The sequence below is a fragment of the Chiloscyllium punctatum genome, chromosome 48 (assembly GCF_047496795.1).
Source record: "Chiloscyllium punctatum isolate Juve2018m chromosome 48, sChiPun1.3, whole genome shotgun sequence".
NCBI lineage: Eukaryota > Metazoa > Chordata > Chondrichthyes > Orectolobiformes > Hemiscylliidae > Chiloscyllium > Chiloscyllium punctatum.
The window spans coordinates 54,396,693-54,420,250 of NC_092786.1; the positions used below are offsets into that span (position 1 = coordinate 54,396,693).

Below are 23,558 nucleotides of genomic sequence, written 5' to 3' on the forward strand. Positions count from 1 at the left end.
AAAACTGAACGAGCTGAGCTCTTTTTTCTAGGGAAGAGACTGAGGTGTGGCATGAATGAGGTCCTCAAGATTATGAAACTATTTGATAGGGTTGACTTAAAACAGGAGTTCCACTTGTGGATGAAACCAGAACTAAATGCCACAAACATATGATAGATATAATAAATTCAATAGGAAATTCAGGCAAAATATTTTTATCCAGAGAATAGTCAGAAATGTGGAACTTGCTACCATAGTGGATTGGTGAAGCAATGAGCACAGATACATGTAATGGGGAAAACTAGATAAATATATGAGGGAGAAAAGAAGAACACGCCAACAGAAATGCACGGAGAATGATAAGAGGCTCACATAATACTGCCATGGACTTGTTGGTCTGAATGACTTGTTTTTGTTTTGTAAATATTATTCTTCTATCCTGCAATTCTATTTCATAGGCGTTTATATTTGGAGACCATCAAAAGCACTGCATACATGCAAGTTAATTCTTAGCATGATCCACACATATAGTGTTGGTGTTTAAATGTTTTTTTTTGTGCAATATTCCCCTACTTTGCTGCTACAAAATCAGTGCATGTTAAGTAAACAGGAACATTAAGGTGAACACCTGCATAAGTAAACATACAGAATACCTTTCTTGTTTTGATATGCATCTGGATGAAACATCATTGCTGGATGATATATACATTTTTATAGATAGCTATGTATTGTAGCCACTTTGGGGAATTAATAAGTTATTGTTGTGAATTCCACTTTTGAAACCAATATTAGGCATTTGGTAACTTCTTTATTTAATGAAAGTTTTAGAAAATCAGCAGAAACTGCACATTACTGAACAAAGGAACATGATAAAGGTACATTATTATGACGTAAGGCATTTGTGTGCCTGCACAGATTACCACAGCGATCAGTGCAATGCACAATAGAAGATGGAAATATTCTAGCTGAATTTATCAACAAAAAGACTGTACATAATGTGAGTATTTTATCCAAAACCGCAATCAAATATTAAACACCATAACTGCAGATCAAAGGCTTGTAATTTTGATACAAACCTGACCAAAGAATATAATAAACTTAAGGCCTTATATTTACTTGCATTCCAAAATGCTGTAATGTATTTTCAGGAAAATAAGTACACATCCAAAATATTAATTGTTTCAATTGGTGGAGAATGGCAGATCCTTGTCTTGCTTGCCAAGTTTATCATTCCTTCTGGTCCAATGACAAGATCAGTCTCTCTGGTAACAATGCTACCAGTTTACAGATACAGGGCAGATTATGTCAGAATTCACACAGGACAAACAGGCATACATAAACTGTGCAATGAATTAGATGTGAAAACCTGGACACTGCTGCTTGTAATGTGTTGCCCCCCCCTGTGATACAACCTTTTTTGTAGATAGTCTATAGATCATACCATGATGGCTGTAATTGAGACCACCTGCCAAGTCAGAGGACAGTTACAGATGTCTGCTCAGATGAGATAATATAAGACGTGCTGTGGTCACGGAACACTCAGCTACATTGATCTGGCAACACTGGAGGGAAAAAAAAATTGCTTTTGCTGTTGAGATTTTATTATCTTCATAACATCCTTTGTCTGTAGAGACTGGTGAGGTTGGTCACTGGATACCCTGTTGAGAGCGCCTCTCTTCAAGCATTCTGCAAACCCACATGGAAACCACCTCTGCATTCTTGTCATTGTACTGCACCACAAACGGGTGAACCTGCAAAGCAAGGTTTAAAAAAAAGTGAAGCAAATAAAAGGTAGGAATCCTTTGTAGACTAAGCTAATAACTGTGAAGGTCAGGTAATTAGTGCCTTCAACTCAGATCTTTCCACATTGAAATTCCTCACCAAAACTGACCATAAAAAGAAAGACATGAACATACATTCCTTGTAAGTTAATGCTCTAATGCAGTGATGCTGCACTCTATGCAAGATACCTTGCTTGATATAATTGAGGGTTCCAGAACAGCTCTATATTATTCAGGGACATAATAGAGAACTAGCTCCTATTAAGTTAGAAATGTAGAATTACTAGATCTACAGTACATTAGCAAGGGTAGAAAAGTTTATTTATACCTCCCAGTGCAAAGAATTTGAACTTTTGCACTTTGTTCTATTGAATGGTCATGTATTGAAAAGAAAACGCTTATGCATGTCTTACAACAACATACAATAACCTGTAAATCAAAAAAACAACAACTAGGGATGCTGAAAATCAGAAACAAAAACAGAAACTGCTGGAAAACCTCAGGATTCTGAGGAAGGGTCACTAGATCCAAAATGTTAATTTTGCTTTCTCTCCACATATGCTGCCAGACCTGCTGACCTTTTCCTCACAATTTCTGTTTTTGTATACAATAACCCCTTTTCATGCACTAAGATTAACGAAACGTAGCCACCTGCAAATGAAGTATGTATGTGTTTTTCTGTATGTTAGCGAGACAGAGATTACAAGACTAAAGAGATTTTAAAAAATAGACAGGTGATGGGAGTGGAAACGTGGAGATGCTTGAGGTGAAGGGAAACAGTTTTGATAATGATTCAAATGTGAGGGTGGTAGGAGGAAACTGAAGTTGATTGGAGTTGCACACCAAGCTTCTGTAATACTGCCCTAAATCTCAGATATTCAGAGAGGGTGAACGGAGTTGAAGCCAATTATACATAGAAATATGCTAGAGAAGAGGACGACTATGATTCTTTGGACATTTAGCAAGGGGAAGTTGAATCACAGAATGGTAGGACATATTGACAAAGTGATTAGTGAGGCAAACGAATTCAGTGCTTTGATTACAAAAGTAAGCAAGTTGTATGAACTTTGAGACAACATTGGTTCAGGTTCAATGGGAGGACAATTCCTTGTTCTTTAGTGCACAGCACATTTGGAAGATTGTGAAGGTATTCAAGAGGGTGCAGAAAAGATTTATGAAAATAGTTTCTGGTATGAGGGCCTCAGCTGTGTGGATAGATTGGAGGAGCTGGGTTGTTCACCTTAGAGAAGAGGAGGTTGAGAAGAACATAGTTAGAAGTGTTAAATTCATGGAGGTTTAGACACAGCAGACAAAGATAAACTATTTCTGTTAGTGGTAGGGTCGGGAACCAAAGAATATTGACACAAGATAATCGGCAAAAAAACCAAATTAAACCAAAGTGAAATGAGGAAAACTCTTTTGACTCAGCAAATGGTTAGGATTTACTGAGTGCATGGTGGAGGCAACATTAACGCTTTGCAAAGGAATTTGCTAAGAACCCAAAGATAAAAACAGAGCAAGGTTATAGGAAAAGTGAACAAAACTGAGTTGCTCTTGCAGAGAACTGGCAACAACACACATGTTTCCTAAACTTTAAATGCTCTAGTTTTCAGAATGTTGGCACTGCTCAGTAAGAGGAAACAAGTTTATATGAATAATTTTTGCTCGGGATTAAACACGGATACATATGCAGCAGAGTTGTAGTTTATATTGAAAGTTGCTGTCTTATCTGGATTCAAAGCTTCCATTGTACCAGGCTTTCTATTCTATCGAGAAAGTCTGAGTGGAGGAAGATGTCTGGGCAAAAGCACATAAATAATGCCAAATATAAGCTGACATTCTGGAGTTCTTATTGACTAAACTTCTGGGAGCAGAAGAACAAAGAACAGAATCTTTGCTCACAAATTGAAATGGTTGGGCAGAATCTCTGACAACTGAATTGTACATGGTGTGTAGAAAGAGTAAGTTTGTGAGCATTGTACGAAAAGCCATTTGGTCCATGCGCTACAACTCTGAATGCTTTGTCTTTTAATTTACTCTCCAAAATTAGCTTTCAAACAAAGTAAAGTAAGCTTGCATCCATACTGGGATTAGCCAGCTCAGCATTTGCAAACCCTAACAACATGCATTCATAGTTAGACATGACCCTGGCAATGAATTCAAAATGTTTCATACAAAGCAATGTACACCAGGTGTTGGCATATGTTAGTTTACATTAAACTACTATGACATAATGTGCCAGAAATACTGAAGGATTTGGTAATATGTGTAGAAACATATTTTGCTAGATGATCAGTCCATGCTTTCAGATAATGCTGGTGCTTGTTCTGGAATCAGGAAGTATCCTACTATCTAATAGCTTCATTACTAGGGCAAGGTGACATTACAGTTAGGATAATAACAGAAAATGCTGGTAAGACTTGAGACTTCAGAGGAGGTGGTGAGGTGAGGACCTGCACAGAGTGATAGAAAGACTGGCAACTGACCTGAGTGGGACTTGTTTCATAATGATGACCACAAAACCATTGCTGATTGTGTAAAAAATCCATCTGGTTCACTAAAGTCCTTTAGGGAAGGAAACTGCTGCGTTACCTGGTTTGGCCTACACATGACTCCAGACCCATACAAATGAGATAGACTCTTAACAGCCTGCTGGACAATTAGGGATGGGCAGCAAATATTGGCTTAGCCGGCAATGCCCACATTCGTGAAATAAAATTATACAAAACAAGTTTTTATAGTCTATAATTACGTAGGAGTGAGGATAAAACAAAAGCAAAGGGTCTATATTCTGTTTTGTTGAGGTAAATCTGGAGAGTTCAAGCCTGTGGTTTGACACAGAGTCATACAGCATGGAAACAGACCCTTCGGTCCAACCAGTCCATGCTAAACATAATCCCAAACTGAATAAGTCCCACCCGCATGCTCCTGATTATGCTCCAGGCAGTCTGGAACACCAAGTGTGCAGGAAATGGCTCTGGTTGGTGCAAACCAAGGTTCAGGTTCAAGGTTCTGAGCACCATAATGCATTGGTGAGGCAGGGAGGTTGGTGGATAGTATGTTGCAGGCTGTAGTCACCTTGTAACTTAAGGAACTAACATCTTGAGAAGGAATGGATGACTGCCAGCAAAAAAAAGTAGGGCACCAGTCAGGTAATGAGGAACTCTCACCAAGTGCATCTTGCTTGCAAACGGTTTTACAACCTTGGAAAATGGTAAGAACAATGGTTCCTCTCTGAAGGCCAGCCAAAGCCATCACACTACGGATGGCCCAGCTGCATAGGGAATGAGGAAGTATGGTAGATGATTCATTAGTGAGAATAGACAGGTAATGTGGCTGTAAATCTGATAATAAGATGCCTCCTGGTTGTGACGGTCAAGGATGTTATGGAATGACTGGAGGGCAATCTGAAAGGGGAAGATGAACAGCCAGAGGTAGTGGTCCATGTTGGAATCAATGACATAGGAAGGAAGAGAAGTAAAATCCTGTAAGCAGGGTGTTTGATAGGAAATTGAAAAGTGGAACTTCAAAGATGTCAAATCTATAGATGACTCTTGAGGCTGTCCAGCAGAGAGTCTATGGATAGGGAATAGAGCAGATGAACGTGTGAGACATGATGCAAGGGAAAAGGCTTTAGATGCCTGAGACAGTGGGATTGTTTCTAGGTGAGGTGGTAACTCCACAAGTTTGATGGATTCCAGGAACTGAACCAAAATCCACACTGGGAGAACTGCTAAGACTGTTGAGGCAGATTTAAATCATATTGGCAGGGGGATGGTAGTTCAGGAGAGAGATACTGAGATGGAATTAGGAGTTAAAACTCAATGAGGCTAGAAGGCAGAGGAGATCTAGATTAGATAAGAAAAAAGCTGATTTAGCAAGTCTGCATGGAACAAAGTTTAATGCAAGGAGCCTCAGGAAATTGACAGATGGACTACACCCCAGAGTTCTAAGAGAGATAGCTGCAAGATAGTGGAGGCATTAGCGGTGATCTTTCAGGAATTGTTAGAATCAGGAAGGGTCCCAGAGGACTGGAAAATTGCTATCATGACAACCCCGTTTAAAAAGGGAGTAAGGCAAAAGACAGAAAATTACACACTGATTAATCTAACCTTGGTGATGTGCAAGATCCTGGAATCCATTGTGAAGGATGAGACTTCTGAATACTTGGAAGTGTATGGTAAAATAGGGCAAAGTCAGCATGGTTTCATCAAGGGGAGGTCATGCCTGACAAATCTGCTAGAATTCTTTGAGGAAGTAATGAGCAGGTTAGACCAAGGAGAGCCAATGGATGTTATCTACCTGGATTTCAAGAAGGCCTTTGACAAGGTGCCGCATGGGAGGCGACTGAGTAAGATAAGGGCCCATGGTGTCAGAGGCAAGGTGTGAGCATGGATAGAAGCTTGGCTGTCTGGCAGAAAGTGGGGATAAAAGGGTCCTTCTCAGTACGGCAATCAGTGACAAGTGGTGTTCCACAAAGCTCAGTGTTGGGACAACCTTTCACTTTATACATTAATGATCTAGATGAAGAATTCGAGGGTATTCTGGCTAGGTTTGCAGACAATACAAAGATGGGTAGAGGGATAGGTAGCATTGAGGAGGCGGGGAGACTGGAGAAGGATTTAGACAGGACAAACAAGTGGCAGATGGAGTACAACATGGGAAAGTGTCAGGTCATGCACTTTGGTAGGAAGAATAGAGGCATGGATTACTTTTTAAATGGGGAGAAAATTCAGAAATCTGAAATGCAAAGAAACTTGGGAGTTCTAGTCCAGAATTCCCTCAAGGTAAACTTGCAGGTTGAGTCAGTAGTTAGGAAGGCGGATGCAATGATGGCATTTATTTTGAGAGAACATAAGGGATGTTCCACTGAGGCTCTATAAGGCTCGGGTCAGGCCACATTTGGAGTATTGTGCACACTTTTAGGCCCTGTATCACAGGAGGATGTACTGGCCCTGGAGCGTGTTCAGAGGAGGTTCATGAGAATGGCCCCAGGAATGAAAAGCTTAACATACAAGGAACGTTTGAGGTCTCTGGGTTTATACTCTATTTAATAGAGTTTAGAAGGATGACAGGATGAGTGGGGAACTAATTGAAACGTACAGAATAATGAATGGCCTGGACAGAGTGGATGTTGGGAAGATATTTCCATTGGTGGTAGTGACTAGGACCCGAGGGCATAGCCTTAGAGTGAAGGGAAGAACTTTGAGAATGAAGATAAGTCGAAACTTCTTCAGCCAGAGAGTGATGAATCTATGGAACTCATTGCCACAGAAGGCTGTGGGGGCCAGGTCATTAAGTATATTTAAGACTGGGATAGATAGGTTCTTGAGGATCAAGGGGATCAGCCATGAGTGAATGGTGGAGCAGACTTGATGGATTGAATGGCCTAATTTCTGCTCCTATGTCCTATGTTCTGGATGAGCTGATGGCACAGATAGACCTGTGGGAGTATTATATCACAGTGATAACTGAGACTTGGGTAAAAGATGGGCATGATTGGCAGCTGACATTGCTGGAGATAGTGTATTTAGTTGAGATAGAAGAGGGGATAGAAGACGAAAGGGTTATAGTATTGACCAAGAAATCAACTGTAGATGTGTGGAGGGATGATATCTTAGACAGATTGTCAAATGAGACCACATGGATAAAAGTTAAAATCACCAAAGGACAAACATGCAGTTGGCTGTATGTTCTATAAGCCCCCAAACAGTTAGGGAAAGATAGAGAATAAAATATGTAATCAAGTTTCAGAGAACTGTAAGAATAAGGCAGAAACAGAATGCAATTTCAGCTACCTAAATATTAACGGGCATAACTTTAATGCAAGGTAGAAAAATTCTTAAATTGCATCCAGGAAAATATTTTTAGTCAGTATATAGAAAACCCAACAAGGGAGGGGGTAATTCTCAACGTAATATTTTGAAATAAGCCCGGTAGGTGAAAGGTGTATCAGTATTTCTTTAGATAGCATCTTCGAAACCCACGATCAGCAGCATCTATTGAGAAGGACAAAGGCTGCAGACACTTCGAAACACCACAACTTGCAAGTTCCCTTCCAATCCACTCATTGTACTGCTGTTCCCTCAGTGTGCAAAAGTGAGGACTGCAGATGCTGGAAACCAGAGTTTAGATCAGAGCGGTGCTGGAAAAGCACAGCAGGTCAGGCAGCATTCGAGAAGCAGGAAAATCGACGTTTCGGGCAAAAGCCCTTCATCAGGAATAGCAATGCATGTTGTGGATGTTGTGTCTGACCTAAGATGTACTAAAAAATAATGTTGTTTTCTTTATTTTTTGATAAGGAAAGTAATTCATGGGCAACATGTCCACGAAGATATTCCAATAAATAAGATTGCAAAGATTAGCTCACAATGCTGATTCTGGACTGCAATTTGTTAATCTGCTTCTTCCCATAAAGGTATAGGGTGAGAGCAATTAAAATAATTTGCTATATCTCTTTAATTAAAAGTAGTGAACAAACTATACTGATTTCACATGGCAGAAGGGCAAATGATCATCATTGTATACCTTTGTGGAAAATGTCAACACTTGAAGCGCTAGGGGAGGTGCTAGTTCATTAATCCACCACATGGACAACCTCTGAACAACTCGGTATCAACTACAGACCTGAGATTGATCCAGCCATCTCAACTATCAAACCAGTAATCATCCAGGGTGGAGAGATAAATGGGGGAAGGGGGGGCAGTAGCAAAGAGTACAATAAGTGAATGAGGGTGGGGATGGAGGTTGATAGGTCAGAGAGGAGGGTGAAGCGGATAGGTGGGGAGATTGGCAGGTAGGACAGGTCATGAGGTCAGTGCTGAACTGGAAGGTTGGAACTAAGGTAAGGCAGGGGGAAGGGGAAATGAGGAAACTGGTGAAGTCCACATAGATGCCCTGGGGTTGAAGTGTTCCGAGGCGGAAGATGAGGCGTTCTTCCTCCAGGCATCGGGTGGTGAGGGAGCGGCGGTGTCCTCGGCAGAATAGGAGGGGGAGTTGAAATGTTGGGCACGGGGTGGTGGGGTTGATTGGTGCAGGTGTCCTGGAGATGTTCCCTTAAGCGCTCTGCGAGAAGGTGTCCAGTCTCCCCAATGTAGAGGTGACTGCATTGGGAGCAACAAATACAATAAATGACATTGGTGGATGTGCAGGTGAAACGTTGATGGATGTGGAAGGCTCCTTTGGGGCCTTGGATGGAGGTGACGGAGGAGGTGTGGGCACAGGTTTTGCAATTCCTGCGGTGGCAGGGGAGGGTGCCAGGATGTGAGGATGGGTTGTTGGGAGATGTGGACCTGACCAGGTAGTCACAGAAGGAATGGTCTTTGTGGAATGCAGAAAGGTGTGGAGAGGGATATATATCCCTGATGGTGGGGTCTGTTTGGAGGTGGCAGAAATGTCGGCAGATGATGCGGTTAATGCGAAGGTTGGTAGGGTGGAAAGTGGGGACCAGGAGGTTCTGTCCTTGTTACGGTTGGAGGGGTGGGGTTTGAGGGCAGAGGTGTGGGATGTGGATGAGATACGTTGGAGGGCATCTTCAACTAGATGGGAAGAGAAATTGCGATCTCGAAAGAAGGAGGCCATCTGGTGTGTTCTGTGGTGGAACTGGTCCTCCTGGGAGCAGATACGGAGGAGGTGGTGGAATTGGGAATACAGGATGGCATTTTTGCAGGAGGTAGGGTGGGATGAGATGTAATCCAGGTAGCTGTGTGAGTCGGTGAGTTTGTAAAAAATGTCAGTGTCAAGTCGGTCGTCATTAATAGAGATGGAGAGGTTCAGGAAGGGGAGGGAGGTATCAGAGATGGTCCAGGTGAATTTAAGGTTGGGATGGAATGCGCTGGTGAAGTTGATGAACTGCTCAACCTCCTCACGGGAGTACGAGGTGGTGCCAATGCAGTCATCAATCTAGCGGAGGAAGAGGTGGGGAGTGGTGCCGATGTAACTACGGAAGATGGACTGTTCTACGTAGCCGACAAAGAGACAGGCATAGCTGGGGCCCATACGGGTGCCCATAACTACCCCTTTGGTCTCAAGGAAGTGGGAGGATTCGGAGGAGAAATTGTTAAGGGTGAGGACCAGTTTAGCCAAACGAATGAGATTGTCAGTGGAAGGGTACTGTTGCGGATGTCGAGAGAGGAAGAAACGGAGGGCTTGGAGGCTCTGGTCATAGTGGGTGGAGGTGTAGAGGGATTGGATATCCATGGTGAAGGTGAAGCGTTGGGGGCTGGGGAAGCGGAAGTCTTAGAGGAGGTGGAGGGCGTGGGTGGTGTCTCGAATGTATGTGGGGAGCTCCTGGACTAGGGGGCATAGGACAGTATCGAGGTAGGTGGAGATGAGTTCGGTGAGGCAGGAACAGGCTGAGACAATGGGTTGGCCATGGTGGTCAGGCTTGTGGATAGTGGGAAGGAAGTAGAATCGGACGGTGTTGGGTTCCCGGATTATGAGGTTGGAAGCTGTGGGAGGGAGATCTCCTGAGGTGATGAAGTTCTGTATGGTCTGGGAGATGATGGTTTGGTGATGGGGGTGGGGTCATGGTCGAGGGGGGCGGTAGGAGGAGGTGTCTTCGAGTTGGTGTCTGGTTTCAGCGGTGTAGAGGTCAGTGCGCCAAACCACTACTGCACCCCCTTTATCTGCTGGTTTGATGGTGTTCCCTCAGTGGCACTGGGTCAAAATCCTGGAACACTCTCCCTAATTATGTATCCATCTACAGCAAATGTGCGGCAGCAGTTCACCACCACCTTCTCAAGGGCAACTAGAGAGGAGTAATAAATACTTTTCTCGTCAGTGAAGCCCATATTGCATGAATGAATGGAAAAAGGAAGTGAGCATTTTGCATTGTGGCCAGAGATCAGTTAGTTTTAGGATAGTTATGGAAATGGATAAGGAATAAAAATTCTCAGAAAGGGCAAATCTAACTTTACTAAGTTAAGATATAAATTGGTCCAAGTGGATTCTGGGTAACAACTCACAGATAACATTTGTCAGAGTGACAGTATGGGGCAAGTATGATCCCTTGAAGAGTGCAGAACTTTGGATGTCAAGGGATACAATGGTTAAGATTCAGAAAATAAGAAAAGCTTTTGGCAGATACCAATGGCTCAAGGTGGCAGAGTTCCTTCAGGAATGCAAGCTATATAATGGGGAACTAAATGGAAATGATGAAAGCCAACAGAGTGCATGAGAACGCAATGGCGAGTAGAATAAAAGGAAATGTGTATGTCAACCTGGAAGATGATGAATGTGTCAATCTTCGCAATGGAAAATGTCAAGCAAGTGGAAACAACAAAGTGGAGGACTATGAAACATTAGAAGAAATTAATGGGGGTGGAGTGGGAAGATCGTTGCTCGAGGGTTAGGCAGCCTATCAAGAGAATAAATTTGCAGGGCTGGATGAGATACATCCCAGGCTGCTGAGGTAGGAGATATCTTGGGCCTTGTAATCCTATCTGGCCAGAGATGAGGTGCCAGCGGACTGAAGGACTGCTTACATCATCTCACTGTTAACAAAGGCTGCATTTGCTCACATCAGTGCTTGTGCACATGTTGCTTTAAATCCCACATTTAAATGGTGTCAGGTGAAGAGGGAATGAGAGACAGTATCGAGATCCTGGAGATGGGAATTGGAATGGGATCAAGATCTGGGAGGGGGATAGGGAGATATTAGGTTCTGGGAGAAGGGGGTAAGCCAGGAGAGGGGTTGGAGTCACTCCCCACTACCCCTCCAGATTCCCACCCTACTGCTTCCCATTTCCTTCCCCAATTCTCCCTTTTTTCCCTATGTCTTGACTTTCCATTGCTGAACCCCATTTCAAAAACAAACACTTTAATGCACATGTGCACTGCAATACTTTTGTATGAATTAACATGTACATTCTACGCAATGACACAGTGTCTTGTACCACGCGTCCGAATTCAGTGTCTGAATTAGCATGCATGCGTAACTGCCTGCAGGTGCAGGTGTCAGCAAACACTGCTGTTAATAAAGTGAAGGGATAGATCAAGAAATTACTGGGCAATCATCAATCTTACCGTTGGTGAAATTATTAGAAATCATTTGAAAGGAAAGAATATATCAGGGATTCAGCATGGACAGTTAGCATGCATGTGTTAAAACAAAGTTGTTTTTGACAAATTTGATCAACATTTTTCAGGATGTAACCAGGTGTATTGATGACGGTAATGCATTTGATGTGTTAACATGCACTTTAACAAGGCTGTCAAGAAGGTCCCTCATGACAAACTGAATCATGGAGTCATAAAGAACAGAAGAGGCCCTTCACCCCACTAAATCTATGGCAACCTATCAAGAGTCATTAATGTCACTTTCCAGCAGTCAGCACATAGCTTTGAAAGTGATGATATTTTAAGTGCTTATCTACATATGTTTTAAAGATTATGAGGTTTCCCACCTCTACTACCCTCAACTTGTGAAGAATGTAAGAGCCCATGGTAAAGAGGGACATTGGTCCCAAAACTGACTGACAGGCAGGAAACAGAGGGTGTCAGCAAAGGGATGCTTTTACAACTGAAAACTGTTTTCAATGGAGCTCTGCACAGCTCAGTGCTGGATCTTAGCTGTTTGTGGCTAATGTTGTGTGTGTGTGGTGTGTGTGCATGGTGCCTTTCTTAGCTAAGGCATAGAATACAAGAGCAAGGAAGTCATGCTCAAATTATGTAAAACACTGGTTAGGCCCAACTGTAATATCATCTGTAGTCACAGTCATCACATTATAGGAAGGACGTGACTGCATTGCAGAGTGCAGAGATTTACTAGAATACTGTTCGAGTCATGAGAAGATATTGGATGAGTTGGGATTGTTTGCCATAGAACAGCTAAGGTTAAGGGGGACTGGATAGCGTGTATATGATTATGAATGCCATAGACAGGGTGGATATGAAGGCACTTTCTACATTAGTACGGAGGGCAATAAACAGTGGGCACAGATTTAAGGTAGGAGGTAGAAGACTAAGAGGAGAGTTCAGAATATTTTCTTTTTTACTCACAGGGTGTTGGGAGTTTGGAACATACTGTCTGAAGTCAGAAACCCTCGTAACATTTTAGTACCATTTAGATATTCACTTGCATTGCCATACCCTCCAGGGGTATAGGCCAAAGGCTGGAAAAATGGATTAACGTTGTCAGGTCTTTGTTGACTAGTGCAGACAGGATGCACCAAATGGCCTCCTTCTGTGAACTACTGTGAATCTGAGGGACTTAGCAGGTCAGGTACCCTATGGCACTTCTGTAAGAAAGAAGATAATTTAAGGTCACAATAAAAGTTCATCGACCTGAAATACAAACTTTGTTTCTCTTCCCAGATATTACCTGACAAACTGCTGAATAGTTTTAGTATTTTCTGTTTCTAGTTCACATCCCAGCATCTGTCATATTTTGCTCTTTCCTTAGTTAACTATTGGATTATGAGATGACCTATAAAGAACATAGACTTATTGTGAAAAGGAGTAGAAATGTGGCATTTCTTTAAATCCTAGGATTTACAGTGTGCGTTGCTGGGGTCAAGCACTGTGTCATGGAATTGAACAGCAGGAAAATACTCTTTAAACCCCTAGGAAACAACTGATACACTTGTTGAGAATTCACAAATTATCTGGCAATGTTTCCTTTTCCCCTATGAATGCAATTTATTGGCACAATAAATAAATGAAATAAATTGCAAAATTATCCACAGAAAAAGAAAATAAATAACAAGTACAGAAAGCATAGGTTGCTGGTGGGCTGTCAGAGATCAGCTCCACATGAAGTGTAACTGTTCGCCATTTGAGCCAGGAAACTTCCAGGACTGCTGTGCACCACAGGTGGTAGCTAAGTTTCCTGACTTTGATACTCCTCGATTGGTATCCAGGTTAGAAAAGCATGATAACTATTACTCCCTATGAAGCCATTCAGTGACAGGTTCATTGGTTGAATTCAACACAACTACTTCCTACTGAGTGCACAAACTTGAAATGGCCAGTCTCCATAGGGAGGGAAAATTAAAACTTTAAATGTCGCCAGCTAAGTCAGCTTTTTGAAGTGATTGTTTTTAATCTTACCTCAATGGGGGTGGTAGGGCACACAGTACATAATGAAAGTAATTGTCCCTTAATTTACCTTCAATTTATACGGTAATGCAGACAGCCCCAAGAAACACAATTAGTACTTTCCTTGCAAATGCAGTATCTGGACTGGGTAACTTTGAAAAAAATCAAGAACAGCAGCTTTCTGTGCATTAATGGTCCACACAGGAAACACAGCAATTTGAGAACAGCACTAGTCAAGAGTACAATGTTTAAAATGGCTTTTACAGCCAAATAATTCTCTTCACCTCTGGAAATTTAAAGCAAAGTTCAAAATAATAGTAGGGTCAGGTTCACTAATTCCCATAAGGGATTTTGAGTCTCAATCAAATCATGGAAACGTTGCTCTGTAGAAACAAACTACAACGGAGCTCAGCTGAAGACTGGGAAAATATGAATCAGCTACTACAGTGAAGGGTGTGTACTGTCCTTGAGTGAGAAATTTAAAAATTGCCACAGCAAGCAATATTAAACTGTTAAATTCTCTCCAGAGTTGGAGAGAACAAATAAATAATTAGCTATGCAATAAGTTCAACTAAACAAATGAAGTTTAATTTCTTTCAAGCGTAAGCTTACCAAACATGCTTACAAAAATGTGGGGTAGAAGAAAGTGCTCTTATTAAACAACACTCATAAAAGTTTTAAAGCAAACAGTAAACACGAGCTGATCAATATGCCAAAGCTCAGGAAATTGAAACAAGGAGTTGAACTTTAACAAAAAGTGGATGAGTATCCAATTTGGCAAGCTTCATGACTGGTTTGTCTCTGTGAATCCTAGCAGATTTTTTCACACTATCTTCCCAAACTCATCTCATTACCGAAAGACCATGCTCCCTCACCACCAGACGCCTGGAGGAAGAATGCCTCATCTTCCGCCTCAGAACACTTCAACCCCAGGGCATCAATGTGGACTTCAACAGTTTCCTCATTTCCCCTTCCCCCACCTCACCTGAGTTCGAAACTTCCAGCTCAGCACTGTCCCCATGACTTGTCCGGACTTGTCCTACCTGCCTATCTCCTTTTCCACCTATCCACCTTCTCCTCCCTGACCTATCACCTTCATCCCCTCCCCCACTCACCCATTGTACTCTATGCTACTTTCTCCCCACCCCCACCCTCCTCTAGCTTATCTCTCCACGCTTCAGGCTCACTATCTTTATTCCTGATGAAGGGCTTTTGCCCGAAACGTCGATTTCGAAGCTCCTTGGATGCTGCCTGAACTGCTGTGCTCTTCCAGCACCACTAATCCAGAATCTGGTTTCCAGCATCTGCAGTCATTGTTTTTACCTCATATCCACTGTTTACCTAACTCTTGCACTTTCCGACAGCACTGGCCACAGCCAGGTCCTCCCAGGATTCCTGGTGCCAAAACCACCTTTAAAATGCAGTTATGGATCCAGTCAAACACTGACAGCCTCCTGCTGTCCTGAACAGTTTGCCTCAGACATGTTGGACAATGGGTAATTTGTACACGCTTTGTACTTTATATGGAAACAGATTTAAAAGCCTGCAGTTTAACTCAATCACAGCTTTTGCAACTTATTTGACACAATTGCTGCTGCCTTGCTGTAACTTCAACATGTCACAAATGCTGAGAAGAACCAAACAGAAATTTACTGAGCATTACTCACACAACAGAAAATTTTCAACACAATTGTTTCTTTAATTTATAATTTACTCAATGCCAAACACAATTGCAACACAAATAGATAAACAAGGAAAGCTTAGGAGTGAGTATTTTAAGGCTCCAGTAACAATATAAAAATCAGGTGAATTTGGCAAGAACATGTTGCGATGCTATACAGTCATGGACATTCGCTGGAATAAGAAGAGGTCAGCAGGAATAGGAAAGTCAATGGACTGGAAAGCAGGCCACAGAGTGAGTGCCAGTCAGACTAATTTTCTGTGTCAACTTTGAAAATTAGGTAAACAGTGACAAACCAGCTTCTTAAAATCAACTTGTCAGTTCTCATTTTCTTGAGAAAGGGTAATCTTCGGCTACTGGCAGCCCACAGAGTTTTCTAATAGAGGTTAAACTTCAAGGCTAACAACACACCACACTAGCCATACAGACATTAAAAAACAAACTGCTAAGTCCTACTTCTGGTGTAACAAACATGTAAATGCCCTTCTAAAACAATGCAGAAGAATCTTTGCCTTTTTTAAAAAGCAATTTTGAATATGCTTTCCTGTTCCAACAAATTGTTAAATAAAAATATTATAAACTGATGTCCACACACATACTTGCTATCTACAAATGAACAAGGTCTGTCCCCAGACTGAATGTGTCAAATTTCAACACTACCTCACTGTCTGATTTCATAATCTTTCTCCACATGCTTTTATGAAAGCATACAAATAATCTGATGTATACTGAAATGACTGGGTCAGAACAAGGTTACACTCAACAAAGAAGAGAAAAACGAAAACATCGATTGCTATTATGTCCCATGGACTGAATGATCTTGTATTTCTCATAAATTTGATGGTGACCTCCAGTTTCTTTAGCCTCTATAAATCCCTCAAATTATGCTGGCTTCTTAGCAGCAAATATTTTCTTATGTGACTTCTATCTTGTTGAAGGCATTGATTCATTATAGGATATTCGACAAGTATGGGTTTAGTCATGAGTTGTCAGGATATTCAACCACTGGGGCTTCACATGTGTTTTTCCAACTATGCCCCTGCATTTTGTTGAACTGATTTATTTTATAGGACAAGGGGAAGAAATTCTGGATGATTTATTTGCCTCCCTAATTTTAGGGGTGCTATGGCTAATTGCAGTCAAACTAGTCATATCTGCAGCTGATAGGGAGCTCTTAAGAAACTAATCAACTGTTCACAAGTTTAATTTTACTGGGTAAAAATGACAAAATATATAATTTCAGCATATTGACACATTCATACAATGCTCACATGCTACACACCTCTGGCAAAGGCACAGATGACTAGAAGACCCTACTAATTAAAATAATTTTTATTATTAAAACTCACTTTTGTTTTAAGAATCAGCATGTAGTTTATTTTAAATACAGCACTCAGAATACTGATCATCAGAGTGTGATATGAAGAGAGTAGGAGATGACATAATGCATTGGGACCTTGTGCACACTGTGGAAAGTCCTCACACGCATAAGTGTAATGAACCCATAGTCCAAAAACATTATACTGTACATTAACCTATCATTAATGGCACATTAGAACTAGGGGCATAGCATGCTTCCTGGTCAGGGTGTCATCAGGACAAGATAACATCCTAGAAGCTCTGAAAGGAACTTTAAAGAGAATGGTATCTGAATGCTTCCATTCTCAAAGTGTTTGATCAAATTGCCTTACAGCACTGTATGTAAAATTTGAATCAAATGTGCTTATGTAATAACGAAGCAATTTAAATCAATTTAACCTGGGTAATATTCTACATTTGTAAAGTCTGCAGCAGCAGCTTTTTATTTTTAATTACAGAATTCACTGATGTTAAATCCAATATGGGTAGAAGTTCTATAATCCCTGTTCATCCCCACTCCAAATTATTGCAGAGTCAAAAGGCACAAAACTGCAACTACAAAGGAAAGGGCTGGTAGAAAGAATAAGAGTATATTGGTGCAAAAATATTTTGGTGAATGTCAAGAGTGGATTCATTCCAATTCCATCCAAAGCAATTTCAATAAAAAGTGCTCTCAAAAATAACTCAGACATTTTCTAGTTGTGTCAAATAAAACTCATCTAAAAACATTGTGGTTTTTCAAAATGGTTTCAGTATGCAGACCTACCTCCCAAATCCCAATGAATTCCTGACCTCACCAATGATATCAGTAAAGAATAAGTCACCTATCCAGTTGCTGTTCTGTTTTATCAAATGCTGGTCCATTGCATTTGCTTGAAATTTATTTTTTAACACAATTGCACAACATTAACAGATTAACACATGGAGAACAAATTCCATTCTAACCAGTTTAAGTGCTTGCTTTTGGAATTTTTTACAGCACATTTCAAAGCCATGGGGAAAGGAACAGGTTTTAGGGAGCAGGCAGTCATTCCCATTGATTGCATGGGAGATGATGGGAGAATTTTCCAACTGCATTACAAATGGAAACCTCTCCACCGGGCAGATTTCAGATATTCAAATAATGTTACAGGTACTTTTTTTTACCAGATGGAACATCACTGCTGATCTTGTGCTCACTCAATGACACACACGTTCCAATTGGTCAGCATCCCTGGGCTAGAAAGAGTCACAGGAAAAGAAAACAGGCAAAGTCCCCATTAAAAGTGTCCCTGTGAAGATGAATTGAACAGGATTGGGATACAGTTCAGCCTCAGTGGTAGTGCCTTATCCTGGCTCAAGCTGAGTAAGTTGCAAAGATCATCCAGTACCTGTGAAACTGTATCCAAGCAAACGTCAATAATTTGGAGGGGTCAAGAGAGAAATACAGTGCAGGAAGTGAAAATTCATCAGTGACATTAAGAAAGTTGACATAAATTACCAGACTGAATTAAATTAAAATTGACAATAAAAAGCAGTAATAAGTAAACTACTTCATTTTAAAATACTGGAATGGTTTCTGATATGACAGACTGGTGGCAGTGGGAAATTCATGATGCTTATACTGCTCATTCCTATACTTGTATGATAGCCATTGACCTGATAGTTATAGCAACATGGGTCCAGATTAAACAAATATCTAGGAAAAGGAAAGGAAAATAACAAGAATGGTTTTCGATCATTATACTCTATGGGGATCTTTGAGGTTCTTAGTTTATTCAAAATAAGTTAGCTTTCCACATCCAAGTATTTATCCAATTTTATTTAGAGCATACTTTTAATCTGCATTCACTACAATATCAGGGTAGGAGCGCATTGAAAATCCTTATCTCTGCTTGCATGGAGATTTGCCTTGTATCACCTCTTGTTCTTTAGCTAATCAACTGAAACTGAAATTAAATGTGGGCTATCTGATTATCGATTCTTCAGCTATCAGAACCGGTTTCTATTTAATCTATTGAAACACTACAGAACTTTACATAGCTCTAAGGAAACACCCTGACTTCTCTGCAATGCATCACCCTGGAACAATTCCAGTAAATCTGTTCTGAACCCTGTACAAAGCCTTCACATCCTTCTGGTGTCCAGAATTAGAAACTGTAGTCACAGTATAATGGATTTATAATAAGTTCAGCAAAGTTTCTTCACTTTTGGACTCTTTGCTTCTATGTAAAAACACCATCAAAAACTCAGATTTGATATGAAACACTTTGCAACCATGGTTTTATCAGACAATTGACATAACCTGGTCATTCATATTATGCAGTCGGCTTTGTTTCTTTGAATCTGACTGTGTGGCAAAATAATTTTATTGAAGGTTCTTCTTTGATTTTCAGCATTGTTTGCATTTATGGGTACTGTACTTACCAGATCTGGCCCAGATATGGTTTCACACACATAGCAATATGGTTGACTCTCAACTGCTCTCTGAAATGGTCTAGCAAACCACCCAGTTCAAAGGCAAATTGAAGTTGGTAACAAATGGTGGCTTTGCTAGTGACACCCAGATTTCATGAAAGGACACCATATATACTTGAGTAATAGTCGATCTTGTGTAAAAGTTGACCTCCTATTTTTGGCCAAATAACCTGGAATTTTCCATACACCTCGTGTAAAAGTTGACTCTAGTTCTTCACAGATCAATGTTTATGAGTCAGTGTGCCGGTCGTCACGTCCCTCTCTAGCTTTCCAGTCTGCAAGTTGTTCTGCTCCACTCCTGATCTTCCAATCTGCTGGTTGCTCCGCTCTGGGTTTTCAGAATTACAATAATTCTTTTTTTTAATTGCATAGAGATCAACTGAGCTTCTGTTAATGATACACTGTGAATTTTGACGGGCATGCATTTCAACCCCTCAAAAGTAGTATCCATGTAATAGTCGACCCTATAAATTTAACCTTAAAAAGTAGTCAATAAAAATTTGATGATTACTCGAGTGTATAAAAATAGTCACTTGTACTAGCATATAGTAGAAACCAATTTGAGGAAGTGAATAAACAACTGTATAATTTTCTCTGGTATATCAATATAAGTCTTGTTTTCAGCAAGTTTTGCCTCAAAGTATTCAACATCTTTATAAATGAAAGCAAAGAGAAAAAAGTATCATTCATTTCTTGATGCACTCTTCTCACATGAATTCAGAATTCAGCTTCTAACATGCAAGCTATTATTATTGTCTGAATTTGCCTGTTTAGTTCATATATACAGTGCTGGTGTTGTGATCTTCAAGGGCTGAGCTTAGTTAAACATAGTTCCATCTTTGCTGAAAAAAATTTCAATTGTGGTCTAGACTACTCATGATCAATACTGTGGAAGATTTAGTATTATGTAAATAAGCCAAGTGATGATACTGCTAGATACATTTTCTGAAAATTAATGTCAGCTACTCTTTTATGGATTTCTTTCAGATGCAACAGTAACCAATTCACTTTCAGGATTAATTTTAGTTTACTTCCTTGATTTCAATATAAAACCAACAGCACCACCTTTAATATTGTACAAAAAACTAAGACCCAGAGTGGCAAAGTTGGATCAAAGTCTTCTGTTCAAACTAGCGTTTATGTCTAACAACCATTGTCAAAGATAAAATCTGAATATTGATATGCCTCATCTTTCTTTTAATCATACTTCATTAACATGCCTAAATAGGAGGCTTAATTTAGGTGATGAGAATTTAATGGCATATTTATACCATTGTGCTGATGTCAAACCAGCACAGTTTACAGTTTCTATTTCTACTTTCCTTTCAACACAAATTACTTTATGGGTTGAAAATTGCCAAGACAACTACACTCATGCTCATAGCTGCATGCAGAATGGCTATAGTCTGGTGCTTACTGGCTATATTCACACTGGCCATTGCACTACAATACTGGTGTGAGATCCAGGTGCTCTAATTACAGATCCTGACATTGTTGCTTATTTGTTGTGTTAATGCTACTTATAACGATACTCCATTGCAGTTTTACTTTCAAAATACTAAGAAGCTTTAAGTGAGATTAAGGCAAGGCAGCTTGTTCATTGAAAAACAGTATTTCTTTATTTACAAATATCTTCAAAAGATCATTTATGTCTCCAGAGATCTGAATTCTTGTGTCTAGCTTGTGGGAAGACAGCAAAGATACAGTCTATTTAAACTACTGCTGTGTACAAATAAAAGCTTAACTAAAAGTGACAAATAATACCATTAGGCTTAGTTTTAGATCATTATCTCATTTAATTTAATATTTAAATCAATGTTCTCATTTCCTTTAATATACCCCATTGCATACAACAAGCACTAAAGTATATCAGCACCATGATACTCTCAAGTATAACAATAGAATTAGCCAGCCACGGATATTATAGCTGCTCTTAATTGGTCTCAGCCAGTAATAGTTTTCCACTCTAAAATTAATATAAGCAATTTTAAATAACTCTACTTATGATTAATAAGCTCGAAAATTAAAGAGAGTCTAAAGCAATTACACAGTACTCTTGGTCAAGACCTCATTAGGGGAAGTAGCAAGGATGGAGCAGCAGAATTTATAAAAGGCATAGTTTAGGTTATTTTGCTGAAGACGAATGTACATCTTCAAAAATCACACCGACGTTTCAAGAATAGGTCATTGTTAAAGAGTTGGCCAGGTACATTTGCATGTTAATGATTTCATCCCAATGGTGATTTGGGTCAGAAGAAAATTGCGCCATATAAAAGCATGAGTCTAATGCTTGCTCTGTCTCCTATAAAACATACAAGCAACTTAAACCATTAAAAAAGGCGTTAAACAAGTTTATTGGTTCAACTACATCACAAATTAAGTACCTTGTTAATTAATCCACTCTTCAATAGTAGGAAAGAAACTCGCATGCTAGGAGTTCATTGACACAGGCATGAACATGAATGAAGGACAAATTTCACAGTTGGCCTAATCCTTTTTTATTGATTATATGCTTAGACTTTGAACAGAAGTGCCTGAATGCCTTGGCTGGTGAGCAAGTACATTAGCACATTTATGAAGTCCATGTTGCAAAGGAAAAAATTAATATAAGCAACTGCTGCAATCTGCCTGGGTCTAAGTTGATTGAAATGAATTGAAATTCTTGTCAAACTCATTTGAACACAGGAGCACTACATGGACAATTAGTTCCTCCATATGAATACTGAACAAACACCGGCCTGGTGACTGCTTTAAGACAGTTTACCTACTGTGTCGAGTAGAAAAATAACCAAAAGCAGTCTTTATGAAATATTTAACTTCCCAATTAACACAGGGTTTGGCCAACTAAACAAGACAAAAATCAATTCCTTAGTTTCTTGGAATCAATTCTTAAAATGATTAAAGCATCTGTTTTGGTATGAATTTGTTTACTCGATCAGCTTCCACTCTAATTGCAGTTGTTTATCTCTTAGCATCCCCGAGGCCATAATCTCCATCTCACTAATACTTAACACTCAATTCACATCTAAAGCTCCTTCTAATTCTCAACAGGTTTTTTTGAGGGGTGGGCTCTGAAAATTATTGAAGCCAGAAAGCCAAATAGGCATAGTCTCTTTGTCAGAAATATCTTATATACTAACAGCTGGGCACAATCATCACTCGGGAATGGTGACAACAAAGGTGCTAAAAGGCTTTTCCACAATGATTGCTGCTCCACTGGGAACTTAGTGGAGAAATGGCAGGAGAGTGAGAGAGAATCAGACAAATGATTCATAAGACAACAGAAACCTTTGGCAGTGGTAAATTTGTAGTATTGAGCTCAGGCAGCTGGTTACTAATGGCAAGAAACTGTAGACACTTTTGCTGTATGAATGCATCCAACCACAGATTTAGTTTTACAGTTATGAAGAGAGGCCTTTTAGAATTGCTCATCAAGCACCTACCAACTCTAGTCCCATTTTTAATACCTGGCCAGTAGTCTTGCACATGTGGCAGTTTGCATTAATTATGTTGTCAAAATTAGGTGCTGATTACTGTAGATAAGAAGTGTCTCTGAGCAGATTCATATATTAAAAGACATTTCTGCACTACACAGTCAGTAAGGTGCTCAATCAGAGTGAAGAGAGCTTCAATCAAATGAGATAAAGGTCAACTGAGTGAACTGGAAATTCAGCTCAAAGGGAACTCAACTTAGGTACAAAGAAGGACAGAGATGCTTTAACTGAGCTCTACTGGTAAAAGGAAATGCCGTAGAATGAGAGACGAATAACAGATGATAAAAGATATGGATGGAGAGGTCTATCCATATAAAGGCATAGATGGAGAGAACTACTGCAGTCACACCAGTGGCAGAGTGCCATCACGAATCCCAGCATAACGTAAGTGTAGTGAATGATGATGACTGGTGAGTAGGATTGATGAATATTTCTAAGCTTTAAAGTAAAAGTAAGGTCTTTAGGTCTCCAGTGTTTTTCTTTCCTCTCAAAAGTAGCTGGTTAATTAGAAGATTGATACCAGTAATTTTCTTTTATATAAATAGCATTACAATAAAGTATAAAGACTAAGGAATCTAGAGTAATTATTTTATATATTAAATCAATATGATAGTGACGAAATAGCAGGTAATGAGTTACCGCTGTAGCATGTGGAAGTTGCTGGACACAGCACCATTGGTTAGGAAGCCATTCAAGTAGGGTAAGAATAGGAACGTTGTAGGGGAGAATAAAATTAGGGGTATAAATACCTCACTGCGCAGTTGTGAG

The 23,558-nt window shown here is 40.1% G+C and overlaps 1 protein-coding gene across 3 annotated transcripts in view; it reads right to left on the bottom strand.

Annotated features, from left to right (window-relative positions):
• Nucleotides 1-767: 767 nt before the first annotated feature.
• The window catches only part of map2k5 (mitogen-activated protein kinase kinase 5), a 385,015-nt gene continuing 362,224 nt past the window's right edge, over nucleotides 768-23,558 (bottom strand). For 2 of the 3 annotated variants that reach the window (XM_072565277.1, XM_072565276.1), the window contains one exon: nucleotides 768-1,730. In XM_072565277.1, coding sequence (XP_072421378.1) covers nucleotides 1,626-1,730 — 105 coding nt within the window. In that variant the 3' untranslated portion in view covers nucleotides 768-1,625. Of the gene's footprint in view, nucleotides 1,731-13,099; nucleotides 13,189-23,558 lie in introns of those variants that run through there. The other variant, XM_072565278.1, reaches the window with a different exon arrangement.